General features: G+C 36.7%; 1 protein-coding gene across 1 annotated transcript in view; it reads left to right on the plus strand.

Moving 5' to 3' along the window:
- The window catches only part of ZNF804B (zinc finger protein 804B), a 712281-nt gene extending 695453 nt beyond the window's left edge, over window positions 1-16828 (plus strand). Inside the window, exons 9-10 of the mRNA XM_057304168.1 lie at window positions 6696-6826; window positions 12693-16828. Of these exons, the coding sequence (XP_057160151.1) occupies window positions 6696-6826; window positions 12693-16350 (3789 nt within the window). The 3' untranslated portion in view covers window positions 16351-16828. The remainder of the gene's footprint in view (window positions 1-6695; window positions 6827-12692) is intronic.
- The last annotated feature ends 3771 nt before the right edge of the window (window positions 16829-20599 follow it).

A 20599-nucleotide genomic window follows, 5' to 3' on the forward strand; every position in this document is an offset into this window, starting at 1 on the left:
TTCTATATTTGTTTCTTCGTCTCTAAACTGAGGCTAATAATTTTGACCTTTTGCATTGGGGTTTTGCTCCTCTCTGAAGAAAATCATGAATGCCAGCAAAGTACCCTGGGATCTATAGACGAAAGTGCAGGGATGGAAGGAATTATTCTATTTAAGAGAGGAAAAAAAGTAGATACACATGAGTAAATCTGTTTCACACATGCTGTTCTGCTCCAGTGAAGGTGAAGGGAGAGTGGTTACCAGCGTGGGCAGAGGCTCACATGCATGCTCTCACTGGTACGCAGTAGTATTGGGGATATTACCATTCCGAGCACACAGAGGTTCACCGACCTGCTCAATTTGCCTCTTCATTTATTTATTCACGGCTGAATTCCACTTGCAATTCATGTGCCAAACACTCATGTTGGCAGGTAGGGAAATAAAGATTGCTTAGTTTGTGCTTTCAAAATGAAGCTGAGAAATTAAATTCCAAATATTTCATAAGTGTGTTTTAGCAACTATATCTCCATAAGCCTCATGTTACTTTTTGTTGAGAGCAAATGAAATGCATTGTGAAACTAGAAAAGCTACGTGAGGACTGCTTTACTTCCTTTAACTTGACCCCTGCATCTGTCCTTTATCAAATTGCTTTTGATCTGGGCAGGGACCATGGCAGGTAGCCTCTCTTCAGGACCAGGAAGACCATCTGTTCTGCAATTTCTCTTTTAAATTCCTGTACAAAATACAAGGACATGAACTAGTTGTCCCCATTTCCCTCTAGGAAATACTTTTACCCTCTTTCTTGATTGAGATTCATTTTAGATATTGGTAATACCCAAGAGCAAACTTCAAATAAGATTTATCAAAGAGAAGTCAGCCAATATATCATACTTGAATCCAAAATTTATAATTTTCTTCAGTAGTGAAGATCATGGACTTACAGAAATTACATTTTTCAATGAAACATTATAAATTGTTCAAGACAAGGGTGAGGAACATACCCAGCATGCTTTGTTTTCCCGTCTTCTCCTTTAGAAAAGTCTACACCTACCAGTTTTGTAAAATTCAGATGAAAACCACTCAAACACTACGTTTTCAGTAAGAATATCAATCTAGGGGGGCGCCTGGGTGGCACAGCGGTTAAGCGCCTGCCTTCGGCTCAGGGTGTGATCCCGGCGTTGTGGGATCAAGCCCCACATCAGGCTCCTCCGCTATGAGCCTGCTTCTTCCTCTCCCACTCCCCCTGCTTGTGTTCCCTCTCTCTCTGGCTGTCTCTATCTCTGTCGAATAAATAAATAAAAAATCTTAAAAAAAAAAAAAGAATATCAATCTAGGGTTCTTAATGGCTCCCCAATTGCCAGGTAAATCAAGGGCTTTTTATTTTTGCTGCTTCCCAAACATCCATAAAATTAGACCATTCCTGACCTTGAAAAGTGATCAGAGTTCATAGTCATCAATCATTTGCCATATATCAGGTGCTGTGCTCAGTGTTTTACCTTTCTCAGCTCAAATAATAATTCCAAGAACTCTACATGGTAAATAGTGATAGTTTGCCAAGTTACAAATGTGTAAACTGAAGATTGGGAAGATTCAGTAACCTTAGAGACTCAAAGCTAGTGAGTAACAGAGACAATATACAAACTCAAGTCTGACTGATTTCAGAATCCTTCTCGTAAACCCTGCACCGTGCTGTCTACCATCCAGCACCTCTCAACACCAGACACTTTGTTTTATTGCTCTCCTATTGTTAGGTGCTACTCTCTGTCTTCCTTACGCCCCATCCCAGGGAGGTGCTCTAACCTATTCACCCCGAGTCCCTGCTGATAAGCAACGATGACTGAGCTTTCTACAGTTCTTTGTAAATGTGTGAGGTAGCAATTTGTTTTTTTCTGAAATACTTTTGTCTTGCGCTGTTCTCAGTGAGAACTTTTATTTCCAGCTGGTTTGTTTTCTGTTTAATCTGAGTAAGATAACTGACAAATATAGTACATGCCATTGTTTAAGTAAGTGGATTTTTATTAGAACGGGAGATGAAAAGTAGAAATTTGGGAAAACCCAAACTAAAATATGAGGTTGGCAAAATTTGACCCGTAGACTCTTAGAACTTTTCCTTATCTGTCCAGTTCTCTTCTCATTAGACAAGTCAGCTGTTGGAAGGCTCTTTCATAATAGGCATGATCACCTTGGTGTAACCATTTCCAGAAGTATGGTATTCGCGATTAACATTCTGTTGTTTGGTGGAAGGTCTTTGAAAACTCCTAATGTGATTGTAGATTTAACTTTCTCTCTTTGAGGTTTTACCCATTTTTGCTTCACTTATTTTGAAGCTTTGTTATTAGGCATAGAAACACTTAGGCTTGTCATTCTGATTTATTTACTCCATATCATTATGAAATAACCCTTTTTTTATTCCTGGTAATAAATCTGCTCTAAAATCTACTCTGCTTGATTGTGATTGAGCCCCTCCAGCTTTCTTTTCACTGCTGTTGACATATTATATCTTTTTATATTCCTTTAACCCATTTTATCTATATTTTTAAGTTTGATTTTGTAGTCAGCATATAGCTGGAGCTTACTTTTTAATCCAAATTGATACTTTTAATTCCAGTGTTCAGACCCTTTACATTTAATTTGATTAGTGATATGTTTAGATTTTAGTTGTTACCTTGCTATTTGTTTTGTAACTGTCCCATCTATTTTACCTTCCTTTTTTCTTTTCTTCTGCCTTCTTTTGGATTGAGTAAATGTAGCGATTTCCCTTTATCTTCTTTGTTATCCTATTGGCTAAAACACTTTGTTTTATTATACTCATGGTGGCCATAGAGCAGATTGTGTAGTTCTTTACTTATCACAGTCTACCTTCAATTGTTATTCTGCCATTTCATGTATTGAATAAGACCTTTCAATATATTTGTTATTTCTCCCCTCTTAGATTTTGTGGTATTGTTGTCAAACATTTTAATTATGAATTTGTTATAAGTCCCCTAAAACATAGCTATTGTTTTTGCTTAAATTGTCTAAATACATTCAAATATTAAGAAATATTTCTTATTTATCCTGTAGTTACTATTTCCAGTGTTTATTCTTTTGTGCAGATGCTCATTTCTCTCTGGTATTATTTTCCTTTTGCCCAGTGATATTCTTTAACATATTCTCTGGATGTACTCCTGAATTTTTCCAGTTTTTCTTGTCTTACAATATTTTTATCATCTGCTTTAAAAAAGAGATATTTTGGGGGGCACCTGGGTGACTCAGTTGGCTAAGTGTCGGACTCTTGGTTTCGGCTCAGGTCATGATCTTAGGGTCATGAGATTGCATCCCATGTCAGGATACATGCTCCACACAGAGTCTGCTTAAGATTCTCTCCCCCTCTCTCTGCCCCTCCCCCTCCTCATGTTCTCTCTCTAAAATAAAATAAATAAAATCTTAAAAAATAGTATTTTCACTAAGTATAAAATTTTATTTTGAGAAGTTTTTAATTTTCTTCAAGAAATTTAAGTATGTTGCTCTGCTATATTGTTTCCAATAAGAACTCTTTTGCCATCCTACTCTTTGTTCTATATACGAATATGTCATTTCTCTTTAGATGTTTTTTAAAAAATTCCACTTTTTTACTGATTTTTAAAAAATTTGATAATAGTAAGTGTTGGTATAGTTTTCTCGTGCTTGAGATTTTGGGGGGCTCTGTGAGTTTTTAATTTTCAGGAAATTTTAAAATTTTTCACCCATTGTATTTGCAAATATTCCCTCTCCCTTTTTCAGAGACTCCAATTGCACCATTGTCTAGTTGATCACCATTTTTTATCTACTTTTTGAGCACATTGGATACAGTGATAACTGTCCTAATATACTTTTCTGCCAATTCTAGAATCTCTGTCAGTTCTGTATTGGTCTCAATTGATTATTTTCCTCATTTTAAGCTGTGCTTTCTTGATAATCTTTGCATGCCTGATAATCTTTGATTGGATGTTAGATGTTATTAATTTTTCCTAGTTTTTGATGAATTTTTTGTATTCATATAAATTTCTTTAAATTTGGTTCTGAAATGCAGTTAAGTTACTTGCAGTCACGTTTATACTTGGATTTCTTGCTTTTATGATTTGCTAACCAAATCCAAATTAGTGCTCAACCCACAGCACATTATTCGCTACTGAAACAAGGTTTTCCTGAAAAAAAAAAAATTTTTTTTTTAAGTGGGCTTCATGCCCAGTGTGGAGCCCAACATGGGGCTTGTAGGCACTACCCTGAGATCAAGAACTGATCTGAGATTGAGAGTCGGATGCTTAACTGACTGAGCCACCCAGGTGCCCCAAAATTTCCCTGAATTCTAAATTCAATGTTCCATGAGTTTTTCCAGTTTTGTTGGTGAGAACAGGCGCTATTCCTGACCCTATATGAATGCTAGGCACTGCTGCCATTAATTCTTTCAGGTGTCCCTTTTCTCGGCTTTGAGTAGTTTTTCACTGCAATTCAGCCTGCTGAAATTTAGAGGGGATCCCTCCGTAGATCTCTGGGGTTTTTCTCTGTGCAGCCTTGAGTACTCAGCATTTGCTAAGCCAAACCTGTGGCTAGATGTCTTTAAACAAAATCCCTTCTAGTTTTCTGTGTTCCTTAAACACAGTTTAACTTTGCTGACTTCCTTAACACAACAAATCTCTGTGTCCCCGGTCTGTCTTAACTTTTCCTATATGCTTCAAACACATCTTGTGTCCACTCGTATTGAGAAACTCCGTACCGTCTTATACAAATATCTATTCACTCGTCTGTCTTCCTTGAAGGGAAAACTATTGATTTGACAATTTGATGTCCCTATTATATAGTAGTTAACAGTATGTGTTGTTGGGTAAGTAGGACAGAATTCGCAATCATTTCTGTAACTCAGAGATAGCAGTGCAGTTCGGGAATCTGGGATGCTCGTAAAAGAAACAGAGGCATACCTGGAAGTTTCAAACAAGATTCCAGTCAAGTGTCAGTTGTTGTGAGCAAATGAATACATTTCCTCTCCTAGGATATTCAAGTTTTACATACGAGTAATATCAAATATTAAATAAATATAACATAGAGTATTCATGTTATACTATTATGTATATGGAAGCTAAGGAAGTGTAAGAGGGTCAGTAGGAATGGAGAATTAAAAACCTCTCTCCCTTCTGACCATAGCTGTCTCTTAAGGCTTAGACACCCAGCTCTAGAGAACTGTTGATTGGGTTTTGTTTGTTTTGTTTTGCTTTGCTTCGCGTTAGTTTTTTTACACATGGGCCATAATTTCATTTCTTGAAATTTTCTGTTATTTAAATTCTCTGAACCATTTGTCAAAAATCGAATCCAGATTGACTCCACTGTTCCCCCTGTGGCTGTTTCTAGTTCTGTGAAACTCTTTTTTTTTTTAAAAGATTTATTTATGTATTTATTTATTTGAGAGAGAGAACGAGAGAGCTGGGGGGAGGGGCAGAGGGAAAGAGACACTCAAGCAGAGCCCAATGCGGGGCTTGATCTCAGGACCCAGAGATCAGGACCTGAGCTGAAAGCAGGAGTTGGCCCTTTAACCGACTAGGCCACCCAGGCGCTCCTTGTTGTTTGTGCTTAGAATACCCTCTCTTTGAAATATTGGTCTTGCCTCCTTCTTCAGATACTTAGCCCAGATATAGTTATCTGGCCGCCATCTCCCGTAGGCATGTCCCCTTTCGGGAAAAAGCTGATGATCATTAAAGTTTGGGGCTCTTGCTTTATGGATGGGCAATAGTCCAGTACTGCATTATGACCTCACTGGAGAGCTATGTGGTTTTCGCCATTCCTGGGAAATATCTTCTCTACCTGATTTGGAAAATGAAAACAAATTAAATGGATATAGATTTCAGACAGTTTAAAATCATTTTGTACGGGTTAAGAGAGACTAATCTCAATTCAGGATTAAGTGCCAAACTTCAAGATGCTCATTTGATTGTGGCTGTTTCTCCATTTGTTTAATATCATTAGGTGTGCTTAGTGGCCACTTCTGAAGTAGAAATCCAAACAGGTAATGAGCAACATCTAATTTGCATTGTTTTAGAGAAAAGATTAATTAAAAGAAGTGGTAGGTTAATTTAAATCAAGCAAGCCAAACATCTATCCTGAGTTTCAATCCCTGACCCATTTTTATCCTCTTGGATACAATATAGAAATCTGCATTGGATAAATACCTCCACCAGGAAAAAATGAGTTAAGAATCCCATTTAGAGCTTTGAACTAAATCTTTCACAATGTAACAGATGCTCTTAAATGAAACAAGCTCATTTCACCAAGTGTATTTAATAACATCAATTTTCATGAAGAAGAGTAATTATGTTTTACAAGTGAGAGGGCGGGGGCAGTTTCAAGAGGAAAGTGCAGCCTATAACCTCCTCTCCCTTCACTCATTCATATATCACCCTTTTTTTGACATGTTTTCACAGGCACGTAAATGATTGCAGATATGTAGCCAGGGTGGTCCCAAAAAGAACTGGGGTTCAGCTTGGCAGCACAATTCTGTAGTGGTTGTGACAAGCTTTGATAAATAAACCAGTTGACAACTACGTCTGTCTTGGAGAAGAGAATAACATCGATGGAAAAGGCACTTTTTTACTCTATCCGGAAAGTCACCTCTGCACCACCTGGGACAAAGTTGAATAAGGAGCCTTATGGATGGAAAAAAATTACTTATTTATAGTACCCTTTCTGCTTTTCTTCTCTGTCCATAGAGACTGAAGGAATTAAAGCAACGGGAATTTGCTCGAAACGTAGCTTCCAAGTCATGGAAAGATGAGAAGAAGCAGGAAAAAGCACTTAAACGGCTTCATCAGCTCGCTGAGTTAAGACAACAGTCAGAATGGTAAGAATTAGAGGTATCTCGGGTCGTTCAAAACTCTTCAATCATCGGGGAAATGTCAAAGATAAATTTACCTGACTCACTGTTACAGTGTAAGCGAATTATAATTAATTGAAAGATATGTTTGAGGGCAAATGGTTCTAGTCGTTGAAGGCTCATAAGTTAGTTCCTTTGGTATCTGACTTTTTTCTTTCCCAATATTGTTAATTTTATGTGCTCTTTAATGAAATTATCTAAGAATGATTCTAATATGCTGGCCCTTATTCTATCCAATTTATTTAAATGGGCACATACAGATCTTTAGTAATTATTTTAAGTTTTATAATAATAATTTAAAAAACCATAAAGAACAGTGCATCTTTTTGGGAAGAAAATTAATCTTTCTGTTTCCCTGTACACACCTGAATCTGGAATAAATAGCACTATCATTGTCCGGATGACAAAAGAAGATGTAATTAATGCAGTTAAATTTAACACACCGTGCCATTTAAATTGATAATTATAACACACGTTATACTAATACATTCTTGTAGCTGAAAAATAGCTGTTGTACATAAGCTTGGAACTGCCGAATGTTTCAGTGAGGAGATTGTTACCTGGAACTCAATTAAATTTGCAGGTTGTGATTTGTGTTCCTATGAATCATAATGCAGAACACCTAATGTAGCTAATTAATGCCGTTGACAGCAACCTGGTGAATTGTGAAATATATAGCTCTGTGCCACAATTTAAACCCCTGTTGTTGAAATGAAAAACAACATGCAAGAAATTTGGGAATGAATGACTCGTATTATTGAGTACCATAAGTTAATAGAGCTCAAATTTGATTCTAAGAAAATATTTATTTTAAGGATCAATTTATGAATTAAAACACAGTATTCACCTTACATATATTCATGTATTTGTACCGCTATTTCAGAATAATTTAATTAACTTATCAAAATACATAAAAGATAATCATGCAAAACTTAAGTGATAAATTTGGTATAAAGAAAAAATAAAGTGTGAAAAACTATGTGTCCAAAGGTGAGGTTAATATAAAAATGCGTGCTCTGAGGTCCTCTGCAATCACAGAAACGGGACACACAACTGGTAATGAGCTTTCTACCTACCAGCACAATGAGGATCTTATGCTATTTGAACACGCTATCAATAAGACGACAGATAGTCCTTGTCAAAACAGGACTCAGAAGGAAAAGTCTAATGATAATTGTGGTAGCATGAAGGAAAAAATCTGAGGAATATGTTAAATCTTTGGTGACTTATTATGGTATTATAAGATTGTAACAAAGAGGCAAACCTCACTATAGAGAGACAACCTTTAGGTAGGTCCTTTAAGGCCGTACAACAAAAAATCTGAGTAGCCTTAATAAACATAATTTTGGTTATTTTATTAGTAGAAAGTTGTCACACTTCTCCGTTTCTACTTACCCATTCCATATTTTCCTTTGGGAGAAATAGTGGTGATGGTTATGATGCTTTTGTTTATAGGTTCTGAGTTTGCAAAGCTATTCATGAAGTGTCTTCCAAATTAAAAAAAATTAAAAGATCTACAATTCAGATTGAGCTGAAAATCATATTAACTAAAAAAACACATACTCAAGCACATACCTTATACAATAGACAGACTCTCTAGGTTCCATTTTCCCCCCCGCATTGTTAGGGAGATAATAGGTGTTTAGCTTTCCGCATACAAAACTTGGAACTAGGAAAATTATTGCATTCTTTTCTGCTACCTGCCGTCTGCCCTCCAGCCAATTGTTCTTTGTGTTTAAGCAGCCTCATGGCCTAAGGGGAAGTCACTTAATAGAATTATTTAATATTTTCATCTTGGCTGCTGAATTGAAAAATGAAAGGAAGAAATAGAATGAAAAAGAAAAAAAAATCATCTATATTACTACCCCCTCCTGAACAACCTTTCTCTGTCCATTATCTTCAGAACAAAGGCTGGATGGTGCAGGATGATGCAGATAACAAGAAAATTCTTGTATGATCCTTTGGAGAAGAAAGGAGAATTTACTAGTAGTAAGAATATTCGAATCGGACTGATGAAAAAAAACGTTGGCAGAAAACTGGTAATGGATCTTAGGAAGGGCAGTCAAGTTTGCCCATCTCTTGGGTAATTCAACTCAACCTGGTTCCTCAGCAAGCCTAGTTATCGTGTGGAGGTGCAGTCATTCTGTTTGCAAACTTCTACCGCATATAAATTTAAGTATAGTGCATATTGATATGGATATTTTTCCAAATTTCAAAAATTATAAGGCCATTGACTCTGAGAATATGGGATTCCTTATATAAGAACTGGATAATGAGGGACATTAGGATATTATATCATTTAAAGAAATTATGTTGTTTTGATATGTCTTGTTTCCTGTTTGGAAAGTATACTTTTACACAGAAGATAATTAAATTGTGCATGTGTTTAGTTGCCAAGAATTAGAATTTTGGGAGAGCTATTGGAATGGACAATCTTTAATAAGAACAAAGGTGTACCTGTATAGTCACTTTTTTATTATAAATAAAAACAATTAGGTAAAAAATACAGAGAGAAACTAAAGAAAGTTCTAGGAAAAGGAGTAAAATCATAAATAAGGGTATAACTATGAAAATTAAACCTTTATGTTAAAAAGCATAAACTTCTATTAAAATAATAGAATTGAAAACCACAAAGATAGAAAAGTAGGATTTTCCAAAGTAATAAAAATAAACTAGATTTTAAGATAAGGGAATTTAAAGTTTAGAAAGCAATAAGATAAAGAGTTTAAAGCAGAAACATTGGAGGTAGAAAAGATTAATAATGAGGGTAAAATGCTAAAACTTGTGAAAAAATATAATCATAAATGTAGATTGGATTATAAAGTGAGAACAAGAATTAAGGACAAGAAGAACAAAATATAATACAAAAACAATAAGAGTAAAGAGGATTAAAAATATTTAAAAGAATATAAAAGAAAGAAGCTTACACATTAGAGAGATAAATGGTAAAATAAAACAGCAATACAGAGAGGAACGTTTAGACTAACATAAATCAAAGCGAGAAAACACGCAAAACAGTGCCAGGATAATAAGCAAAAATATTATTAAGGGAAAAACAGAGACAATATAAAAATAGTAAAATATCTGAGGCGTAATGGAATCATGAGAGGCAGAATGATAATATCTGTACATCGGGCTTTTGAAATAATTTCTGCTAAATGCAGGTAGAATCAGATTAACTGATGTTCCTAGAGAAGGTAACTTAACAGAAGCACAGCTCCTACTTAATCTAAAGCGTCTCTTTGGTGTTGAGGCAAAATCCAGAGCAGCAATGTCTCTGGTCCTCATCCTTCTATCCCCAGACTGCAGGCCCTTTAAAAGACCAATAACTATAATTAATCTCTGTGTTTTCTATTTTCCTTTATGTTTGAATGAAATATTTAATAAGCCATACACTACCTTAGAGTGTTCCTTTCCTTTCTTTTTTGAAGTTTTTATTTAAATTCTAGTTAGTTAACATACAGTGCAGTGTTGGTTTCAGGAGTAGAATTTAGTGATTCATCACCTACATACAACACCCAGTAGTCACCACCACAAGTGCCCTATCTTAGCGTGTTCCTTTCCATTCCTCATATTAAATATGGCAAAACACCCTCTCTAAAAATCATTTTAAAAATGATCCAAAAAAAGAAGATTAATGTGATAAGAAGAAAGTTTTCATTATGAAACAGTGACTGGATATTTTCAAAATTTATTTTTCACAAGATTCAGGGGAGTGCTATAATTCTAAAGCTACAGTCATTCGTTTATGAAGAGGGAACAATCTGAAAGTATTGAAGACTGAATGGTGGCTGAAACTATTGTAAATTAAAATCCATATGGGCATAGTAAATGGAGGATTGGGTATTGTAAAAAATTAAATTGGTAAAATAGAAATTAAAAACAAGAAATTCTTTCTGAATGAGAGAAATACACTAAAGACACTAAAGTACTGAGATAAATAATAAGACCTAAAAGATATATTCAGGAGAGCCAATACACTTAACATATAAATTCCAGGATGAAAAGCTAAGCAGGGAAGAAGCAATAATCAGAGAAATCAGAAGACAATATATCTGAACTGAAGAAGTTGAATTAAAAGTACCCAGCAGTACTAGCAAAAATTAACCCAAAGAAATCATTCTGTCACTATGGTCTGGTAAAATGTGATATATATATATATATTATTTATAAATAATTGTATATATAATTTTGCATTATATTTATATACATATATATAATAAAATAGATCCTAGATGGTAAATATAATAAAAATACATTATAGATCAGAAACATAATAAATATAGATACATAAGTGAAAAGAAAAATTGCAAAATCATACAAGTGCACCAGTGGATTCATTTCAAAAATGAATAAAAGGAAGCTAGTTAAGTACTTTTCTACAACATTAAACATGTAAACAGATGGAAGCAAAGTATATGAAATTTGGTGGACAAAAAGGAATGTTATTCTAGAGTTCTACACTGCTTGGCCAAATAGTCATACATGAAGACAACAAGAAAGAATTTCTCAGAGAAGCGCTCAGAAAACACACTGTCCACTAGAGTTGAAGCTCCATATGGAAAAGATATCACTTGTTTGAGTATTGTATACTCAGGTAACAAACGACTGAATAAAAATAAAATAAAAACCTGCACTAGAAAAAAGCAAACAGACACATGTCCAAGCATGTGGGAAAAGAAAAGGAAAAAGAGAAGAAAGCCATGTCAAAGTAAAAGATCAGATACATGGTGTGATTTGCGTTGCCCTTCCCCCAGGATGGCCTTGTTTTTTAGTAGAGGTTTTAAAGGTAGAACATTAAAGAGACAATATTAATCTAAAGAGTTTCATCTCTTATGTGTACCGCTGTTTCCAGTTTTCTGATTGAATTACTAATTTAAGAATGAATAATCTTTATAAAACTGTAAATAGATAAAACGTATATATGCATAAAAGGTAGAAAGAAAGTATTTCGGTGAACAAGATGCAAAAGAAAAGATTTCAAAATAATGAAGCAATGGAGATGGCTTGTAGATGTGTGTTACTTTATTATGCATTTGTTATAATTGATCAAAGTAGTGACCAGTCATGAAGAAAGAATTAGCCACACTGTTTCAAAGGGAAGCAAACAGGAAGGAATTTTAAAACTGGGGGAAGAGGGGCGCCTGGGTGGCACAGCGGTTAAGCGTCTGCCTTCGGCTCAGGGCGTGATCCCGGCGTTGTGGGATCGAGCCCCACATCAGGCTCCTCCGCTATGAGCCTGCTTCTTCCTCTCCCACTCCCCCTGCTTGTGTTCCCTCTCTCGCTGGCTGTCTCTATCTCTGTCGAATAAATAAAATAAAATCTTAAAAAAAAAAAAAATTAAAACTGGGGGAAGAAAAATTATAAACTGGTAGCCCTTACGCAAAAAGGTAAATGAAATCTATATTTTGATGCTTTGGAAGTGACTTTTAATTCCATTTAATTTCTTATTTAATGTGAAGTTACCAATTGAAAAACTCTTTGTGAAAGAATGTTAAATCCACATTCCAAAAAAAAAAAAAAAGGTTCTGCAGGACATCTTTCAGGATGTAAATGCAACACTTTATTTTCTTTTGCAGCACTAGCATAAGATATTCACCTGCTATTGCTTCCTCCTAATTTCAAAAGAACACACTTAAGTGATGCAGTTTACAAACAGTCACTATGAAACATGGGGGTACTGAGTTGTAGAAACACAGTGAAATGGTTACACTACAATAGACACAGTTTCATAAGTACCATAACTCATCCTAGAAACTCTAACAAACTTTCACATATAGATAAGATTTCAAATCTAATGTCTTAATCGTTTAAATATTTATTGTGTTTACAGTGTTTCTGGAAATGGACCAGCATACAAAGCTCCCAGGGTAGCCATAGAAAAGCAACTTCAGCAAGGAATTTTCACAGTTAAGAATGGCAGAAAGGTATCGTGCATGAAGAGCACTCTTCTCCTTAAAGGAAAGAATCTGCCCAGAAGCATTTCTGAGAAACAGCGGTCCACCGCGCAAAACCGACACCAGTTACAAATGGACAGACGTTATTTGTTTGGAAATCGGGTACCACAGACCTCTTCAGATCTCAGCAATGCAAACCACAGGACAGGAGTATCATTTTCTTTTTCCAAAAAAGTGCATCTGAAATTAGAATCTTCAGCATCCGTTTTCAGTGAGAACACAGAGGAAACCCACGATTGTAACAAGTCACCTATCTATAAAGCAAAACAAACTGCTGAGAAATGCAAGTGCTACAGGTTTACAAATGAGGATACACATCTCACTAAGGGAAAAGATATAAACATCACACCAAGCCATCTGGAAAGTGTTTTACACAATACCTTCTCCATAAGCTCTCAAATCTTGCAAGACAAAAATGACTCTATCGATGAAATGCTAGAAGATTCAATTGGCCTTCATGCTTCATTCTCTAAATCTGATATTCATCTTTCAGATGTGGATTTTACTCCTTGCAACAGAGAAAAAGAAACTAGAAGTATATTGAAGAACACTTCAGAGAACTGCATTCATCGCTCATGCCAAGCAAATGCTTCCTCCAGCCCACCAAACGTTTATAAGCACAGTGATGCCAGGATATTTGAATGTCTGGATGAGTTTCCATCACTGGGGCCAAGTAAGCCAAACAGTACAGTGCATCTGAATCCCAACTCCAGAATGGAGAAGAGAGAAGAACCTTCAGATGAAATAGAAGGAGTTAGCAAAAATGTACAGAGGCTTATAAGAGACGCATGTCCCCACGATGTAAAGTCAAAACCATTGCCTTTTCTCCATGTACAAAGTAAGGATGGCCACACCACTCTCCAGTGGCCTACGGAACTTCTGCTCTTCACAAAAACAGAGCCCTGCATCTCTTATGGATGCAACCCATTGTATTTTGATTTTAAGCTTTCTCGGAACGCAAAGAGTGACCATGATTCAGAGGACCTAAAAACAGAATTGATGAAGGAGCCCTCAGAAATGAAGACAACAATAGAGAGCCAAGTCTCAGGTTTAATTGAAGACCAACAAAAATTGATCCAAGAAGATGATCAATCTCTGAAACCAAAGATGATGATAGCTAATCCAGATTGGGAAAATTTGCAGAGAAAATATGATTTGGGCTACAATGATTCTGAACCAAATATGAGTCAACATAATTTTAGTGCAAATGATTTGGAAATGAAAAATCCTGAAGTGCCTGCTTACCTTGATATGTCTCTAAAGAATTGTGTCAAAAGCAACAATAGTGATAATGAACTTCAGGAACCTTCAAGGGCCCATTGGCAAAGCTGCCAAAGGGTCGTCGTTAATGAGGCAAATGAGGGCCTAGCTTTTTCTCCCTACATCTCGAGGACTAAGAAGCCAAAACTGATTCCTTGCGATCCACATTCGGGTTTTGAAGATGCAAATCAATTCACCTGGAATTCGAGTCCTTACTCAGGAAGGGGTCACGGTGGTCATGGGAAGGACTTTAGTGTAATTTTGAATAGTAACCACATCAGCATGACCAGCAGGGTTTCTGGATGTAGAAACCAAACTTACAAGAGCGATTCTGCAAACGTGTCTCTGAACAGACTTTCTAGCCCTTCAGACACGTGCCCTGGCAGCACATCCAGCCTGAGAAGTGTTTGTTCAAGTCCTAAGTCAGGGGAGAATGGCAGAGGTAATTTGCTCTTCTTTTGCAAAAGAGAACACAACTCCGTCGAAAGGCACAGAGGGAGACACCAAACACACACCTGCGTCTGCCTGTCTGAGCAGATGGCAAAGGGCACCTGCCTGCCACCTGAAATACAAAGAGATCGGAACTGCAGGGTGTGGGGCTCAGTGAAGAATGAAAAATACTCCACACATAGATACGGTCGCTGCAGACAGAGATCTAAACTGGGCAAAAATCAACAGCAGTTTTCAGGGCCCAAATCCAGGAGAATCCCCCACTGTGATTCTAGCTCACAGGTGTCCTGCTCCGGGAACAGTGAGAAACCACCAAATTGCCAGGGACCTCGACACGGCAGATTGGGCTCTTACTCAGGAGAGAGTATTTATTGCTTAAATAAAAGCGAGAGAAGTCAAGAGTCTTTGGGTGGTCCTCATATTTGCGACCTGGGAAAAGTAAATGCCATGCAGTATAACTCTGGGAACATCAGCTGCCTTTTAAGGAACTGTTCCAGCAGCCCTTCCGAAGCCGGAGAATTGACAGAAGAAGAGAGGACCCCCTTGACAGCCAAAAGCCTTTTAGAAAGAGTGCAAGCCAAGAGGTGTCAGGAACAATCAACTAATTTCGAGGTCTCTTCAAAGAATCGTAAAAACGAATCAGAGGCTCATTCACAAATTCAACGCACAATTCAGTTCACACCACTGGGCTGTCACCGACCAGCATTGCCTTTGTCTGAAAAAACACAGAACACAAGTAAAAAAAGGAATGATCAAGGCGGTGCGAATCAAAGGACTGTAGAGAAAGACCAAGTCAAAAGTTCACAGACAAATAATGTCGTTGTTTTAGGAGATCCTGATTGTGATAACCATCTTTCTAAAGGTCTGATTCATGTGGTAGCAGATTCTCAGTCACCAAACATGAAAAAGAACCCAACGACAAAAGAACAAGTAAAACCTTTAATTAGTGAGGTCCAACATTTTATTCAAAGCCGTGACCCAGTACCAAATGATTTCCCTGGTGCTCTTCCATCCAACAGATATACCGGTATTACTGATTCAACAGAGACCAAAGAGGACCAAATAAATCTAGACTTGCAGGATGTGAGCATGCCTATGAATCACGGAGAGGGGAGTATAAACTCTTACTCTGACAGAACTATGCAGAAGCGTGACAAAGTAGATGAATCAGAACTGTGCCATAAATCTAGCTCGCCCCCTTTAATTCAACAGCCAATCACATTCTCCCCCGAAGAAATAGATAAATACAAGCTCCTGCAGCTACAAGCCCAGCAGCACATGCAGAAACAGCTCCTATCGAAGCATCTTCGAGTTTTGCCTGCTTCGGGGCCTGCTGCCTTCTCCCCGGCCTCAGCCGTCCAGACGGTCCCGGTTCACCAGCACGCATCGATCACCACCATCCACCACACATTCCTGCAGCATTTTGCTGTTTCTGCTTCCTTAAATTCCCATGGTGGTCCCCTCCCCATAGCTCATCTACATCCTCTTTCCCAGCCACATTTTACTCCGTTCACGTTTTCCCCTCTGACTCCCACCATCATCCCGGCGCACCCCACTTTCTTAGCAGGCCATCCCCTGCATTTGGTCACCGCGGCCCCCTTCCACCCGCCTCACATCACGCTTCAGCCCCTGCCCTCGGCCGCATTGATCCCCGCGTTGTTTGGCCCTCACTTAAACCCAGCCGCAGCTTCCATCATCCACTTGAACCCTTTAATTCAACCAGTGTTTCAGGGTCAAGATCTTTGCCATCATTCTTGCTCCAGTCAGATGCAGCCCTTACACGGAGTAAAAGAGGCCTTAAATGTTTCAGGGCACTTGAACTAATAGGTGTCGAAGCCCCTCTTGCAGATAAATAAAACACGTTGTCACTACCTACAAAATGATATATTTAAAGTGGTCTATCTGATTATTATTAAGATTCTAAGTGTTGGTGCCAATTCAAAATGTGACCAGTATATAAACATGAACTGAATTGTCAATATCGAATTAGGAGTGTTTTAGGAATTTCTTTTAACTTACATAAATAACAGAGCAAATTTAAAATAACTTTGCAGAAGGCTAGAGGAAAACGTGTTAAAGGTGTGTGTGGATGAGTTCTCATATAATGTTATAAAATGATAACAGAAGATATTAGGCCCATCATTGATATTACAAAGAAAATCAAAGGGAACATAATATTGTCTGTTCTAGGTGTTTGTTGAGTGAGTGAATGAATGGATCGCACATTTGGTTTTATGCATCAGAAAATAATAAAAGGTCAGTGAAATAAACTGCTTATTAAAAATAACTCCTATGGTTAACTACTGACTAAGGTTTCAATCAATATAATCTGTTTCAATCAAAATAATTTAAATTTTCATAGGAAATAAGAGATGCAAGAAGTTTTCTGATTAATTCAAGTTGAAAATTGCTATTCAATGAAAAACAATCTTTACACAGATTGTATCATTGAGTTTCTGTGAAAAGTTGGGTTATCTTCGTTTCACACACATCTATGTTAAGAGAATTTTGTAACTAAGAATCACCAACATCTAAAATAAGAATGTTTAATTTTTGTATAAGAAAACATATATCAGCTATCATTAGTATTTGATAATGCAAAACAAAAAATAAAATATACTCAATACCATTTTGAATATATTGCTTAATCTCTCAAACATTACAGGGATTAAAATATTAAGTTTTCTTTATTCTTCTACTCAAGAAATCTTACTGTGCTCAGCCAGTATTATGTATAAGTAGAGAGATGAAGGTTTGGAAGTGTCAGAATTTTTACGGATTTATCGAGAAAAATCTTATAAATTATTTTGTGTATTTTACTCAATTGTAGTAGATATCAGTAGAACACAGTGAATGGTGATGAATAAAATCACCTTTCGTATAACTTTGCAAATGATCTTAAACATTTATCAAAATGTTTCCTGGCCCACAGAATCTGCATTTCTTATATCGGTATTCTGAATGCTCTCAAGCTAGATTTATTATTTTCTATTCATAAAATGAAAGAAAACCTGGTATGACTGCACACTTCTTGTAAATACGAGTTTCAGAGAAAGTCAACTAAACAGAAATGGAGTGATCAGCCATCGACTGCATGTATGATGACGTCAACACTTCTGTTACGTGAGGTGGGCGTCTTATCCAGCCCGGGTTTCGCAGGGAAGAGAGCCATCGTCACTGAAGTCCCACAGTGCATCAGGCAGTCAGGCTAAGCGCCCGGTCTGTTATTTCACTTAATCTTCACAAACGTATTTTGAGATCAATGTTATCATTCCTCTGTACAGATGAGGAAAATGAAGTTGAAAGGATAAATTCTTAAAACTCAGTAAATGATAGAAAAGGACATTCTTGATCCTGGGGAGAGAGAGAGGGAGACAGAGAGGCAGAGACAGAGAAAGGAGATTACATGATTTTGAAATTGTAACATAAAGAAAATAGGTAGTTTCCCAGATATTGCCAGAAAGTTGCAGGATGGGGATTTTGACTGAGATATGGCAGTAAGAATGTCTAACTTATCTGAAAAATATTAAAAAATGAGGAAAGGCATCAAAATAGCAAAAAAAAGAAAGCCCTCTATATTTGCATGGAACTTCATAAAAATCATTATAAAAGAACATTAATAAACATTGAGTGAATCCAATTGAAGTGAAATAAATAGAATATTTATTATAAAAAATAAATGACAAATGGCCCAGCAGATTAAAAAAAATAATGTAGATGACAATTTCCTAAAACAGATTGCAAAGTTGACGGAGAGCCAAGACAGAGTAATTACGGGAACACACTAAAAGTCCTATTATGAAAAAGAAAGTACCTGATTAATTTTTATAATTGTCTTTGTGACAATTTAATCTCTCCGAAGGTTAGACCAGAGAACCTCTATTGGGCACTTCATTTTGACTAACAAGGACAGATTGATATGAGTTGATGGCATGGAAATGACTGTCTTGTATTATCAGTGATGACAGTGTTCACTGGCTATACTATCTTGGACTATCAGAAAGAGACTCTGCCGGGGCGCCTGGGTGGCACAGCGGTTAAGCGTCTGCCTTCAGCTCAAGGGCGTGATGCCGGCGTTATGGGATCAAGCCCCACATCAGGCTCCTCCGCTATGAGCCTGCTTCTTCCTCTCCCACTCCCCCTGCTTGTGTTCCCTCTCTCGCTGGCTGTCTCTATCTCTGTCGAATAAATAAATAAAATCTTTAAAAAAAAAAAAAAAAAAGAAAGAGACTCTGCCATTTAAATAAGAGATAACCTATACTGCAGAGTGAGAAATTTTAAGTTGTGGCATCACATGAAGAAAGGTAACTATAAAATATCCCAATAAGGAGAAAAAAAGCTAGTCCTTTAAGCAATCCAATGTAAAATGAATGGGGAAAACATTCAGAATAATTTTTATGCCATAAAATTATGGCATATGGATACTGTCATCAGGAGTAGGTAGGGTAGATATGAGTTTGATGCCATACATCCATGGATCAAAATAAACAGAGATTAAGTTAATGTCTTTTTAATATCTCATTTATTGGAAATATCAAAAGAAGTTAATATTTTGCTTGCTGCTTACTGCTGGGGAAGATAATCTAATGAATGAAAGAAAGAAAAGAAAGAAAGAGAGAAAGAAAGAGAAAGAAAGAAAGAAAGAAAGAAAGAAAGAAAGAAAGAAAGAAAGAAAGAAGTGTTACCTAAATCTGATTTCGTTACACCTTCTCTATTAAGCAGAAAGTTTTTCAAAGTAGAAATTGTAGAACAAACATGGATAAGGAATTTGGAACATCGAAAATTATTTCCTGGCCACTACAAATGATTTTGAATCTTCAGATTAAAAGAATTTTACCATAGATAATCAGAATTGCTTAAATAGGGCATCATGGTATCAGTTGTCCTTGAGAAAACATGCAGAATCAAAGAGGAGCTAAAACAAATATCTTAAATTTATAAAGGTAGGAATGTAAAATACAGATATTACTGATTTAAAAGTTAGCATATTTATAAATAAAATGTTAAGCAGATTGCTTAATGAAAAGGAAGAGATAATCACCGGTAAATATTAAGAACAAAGACTACAAAAATAAAAATAATTTATTTCTCATTCGTCCACTCTATTTTCATTCTTATTCAACAAATATATATTTAGGGCCATACTCTAGGCAGTAATCTAACTGCTGGAGATATAATAATGATCAAAACTAACAAAAATAATGTCATGTAGTTTAATTCTAGTTGAGTCATACAAACGAAAACCAGAATAGACAAGTGAAATATATATTATGCCAGATGATGATAAATGCTGTGGAGGAAGATAAATCAGAAGGGCAAATAAAGGGACTTGGGTGAAGTAGTGGGTAAAGCACTCTTTTAAAAAGAGTTAGGGCAAGTTTCACTGTGAAAGTGTCTTTTCAGCCTGAAGGAGACGAGAGGGGGAGCATTCCAGATTAAGACAAGACAAAGTTTCAACAACCTGTTGGAGGTGCTTACTATGCTCAAGCAATGGCAGGAAAACACTGGCTGGGAACGGTTTCCGGGTTTCCAGGAGAGTATTACAGTATAAGGTCAGAGAAATAATTGTGGAGCAAAATCACGTAGGATCTTGGCCACCATTGGAATGACTGGCTTTTATTGTAAGATGCGAATCTACTGGAGAATTTTGGCAGAGGGGAAATGTGATTTGTCTTGGATTTTACCAGGGTCACTCAGCTACTGCGTTGTGAATAATCTCCAGGAGCGTCAAGGTTGGGGTGGGGAGGCTGATTAGTAGATTGGAAACAGACAAGAGAATTCAGTGACATGCTCAGCCATAGTCTGGTGGGAATGTTGAGAAGTGCTGAGATTCTAGACTTATTTTGACAGTAGGGCTGGGAAAATGTGCTTCATATTGAGTGTAAGGTATGAGACAAAGAGGTATTAGAAATGATGTAATAGTTTTTGCACAAGGATGGATTTACTGCTAACTGAAATGGTGAACACTGTGGGGGGTGGCAGGGTAGGAGAGGGTCAGTTTAAGTAGTCTGTTTGAGATGCCTTAAGTTATAGAAGTGGAGGTATTGAGTTGGTAGTTGGAAATATGGGTCTG

The sequence above is a fragment of the Ursus arctos genome, unplaced genomic scaffold (genome assembly GCF_023065955.2).
Source record: "Ursus arctos isolate Adak ecotype North America unplaced genomic scaffold, UrsArc2.0 scaffold_3, whole genome shotgun sequence".
Lineage (NCBI taxonomy): Eukaryota > Metazoa > Chordata > Mammalia > Carnivora > Ursidae > Ursus > Ursus arctos.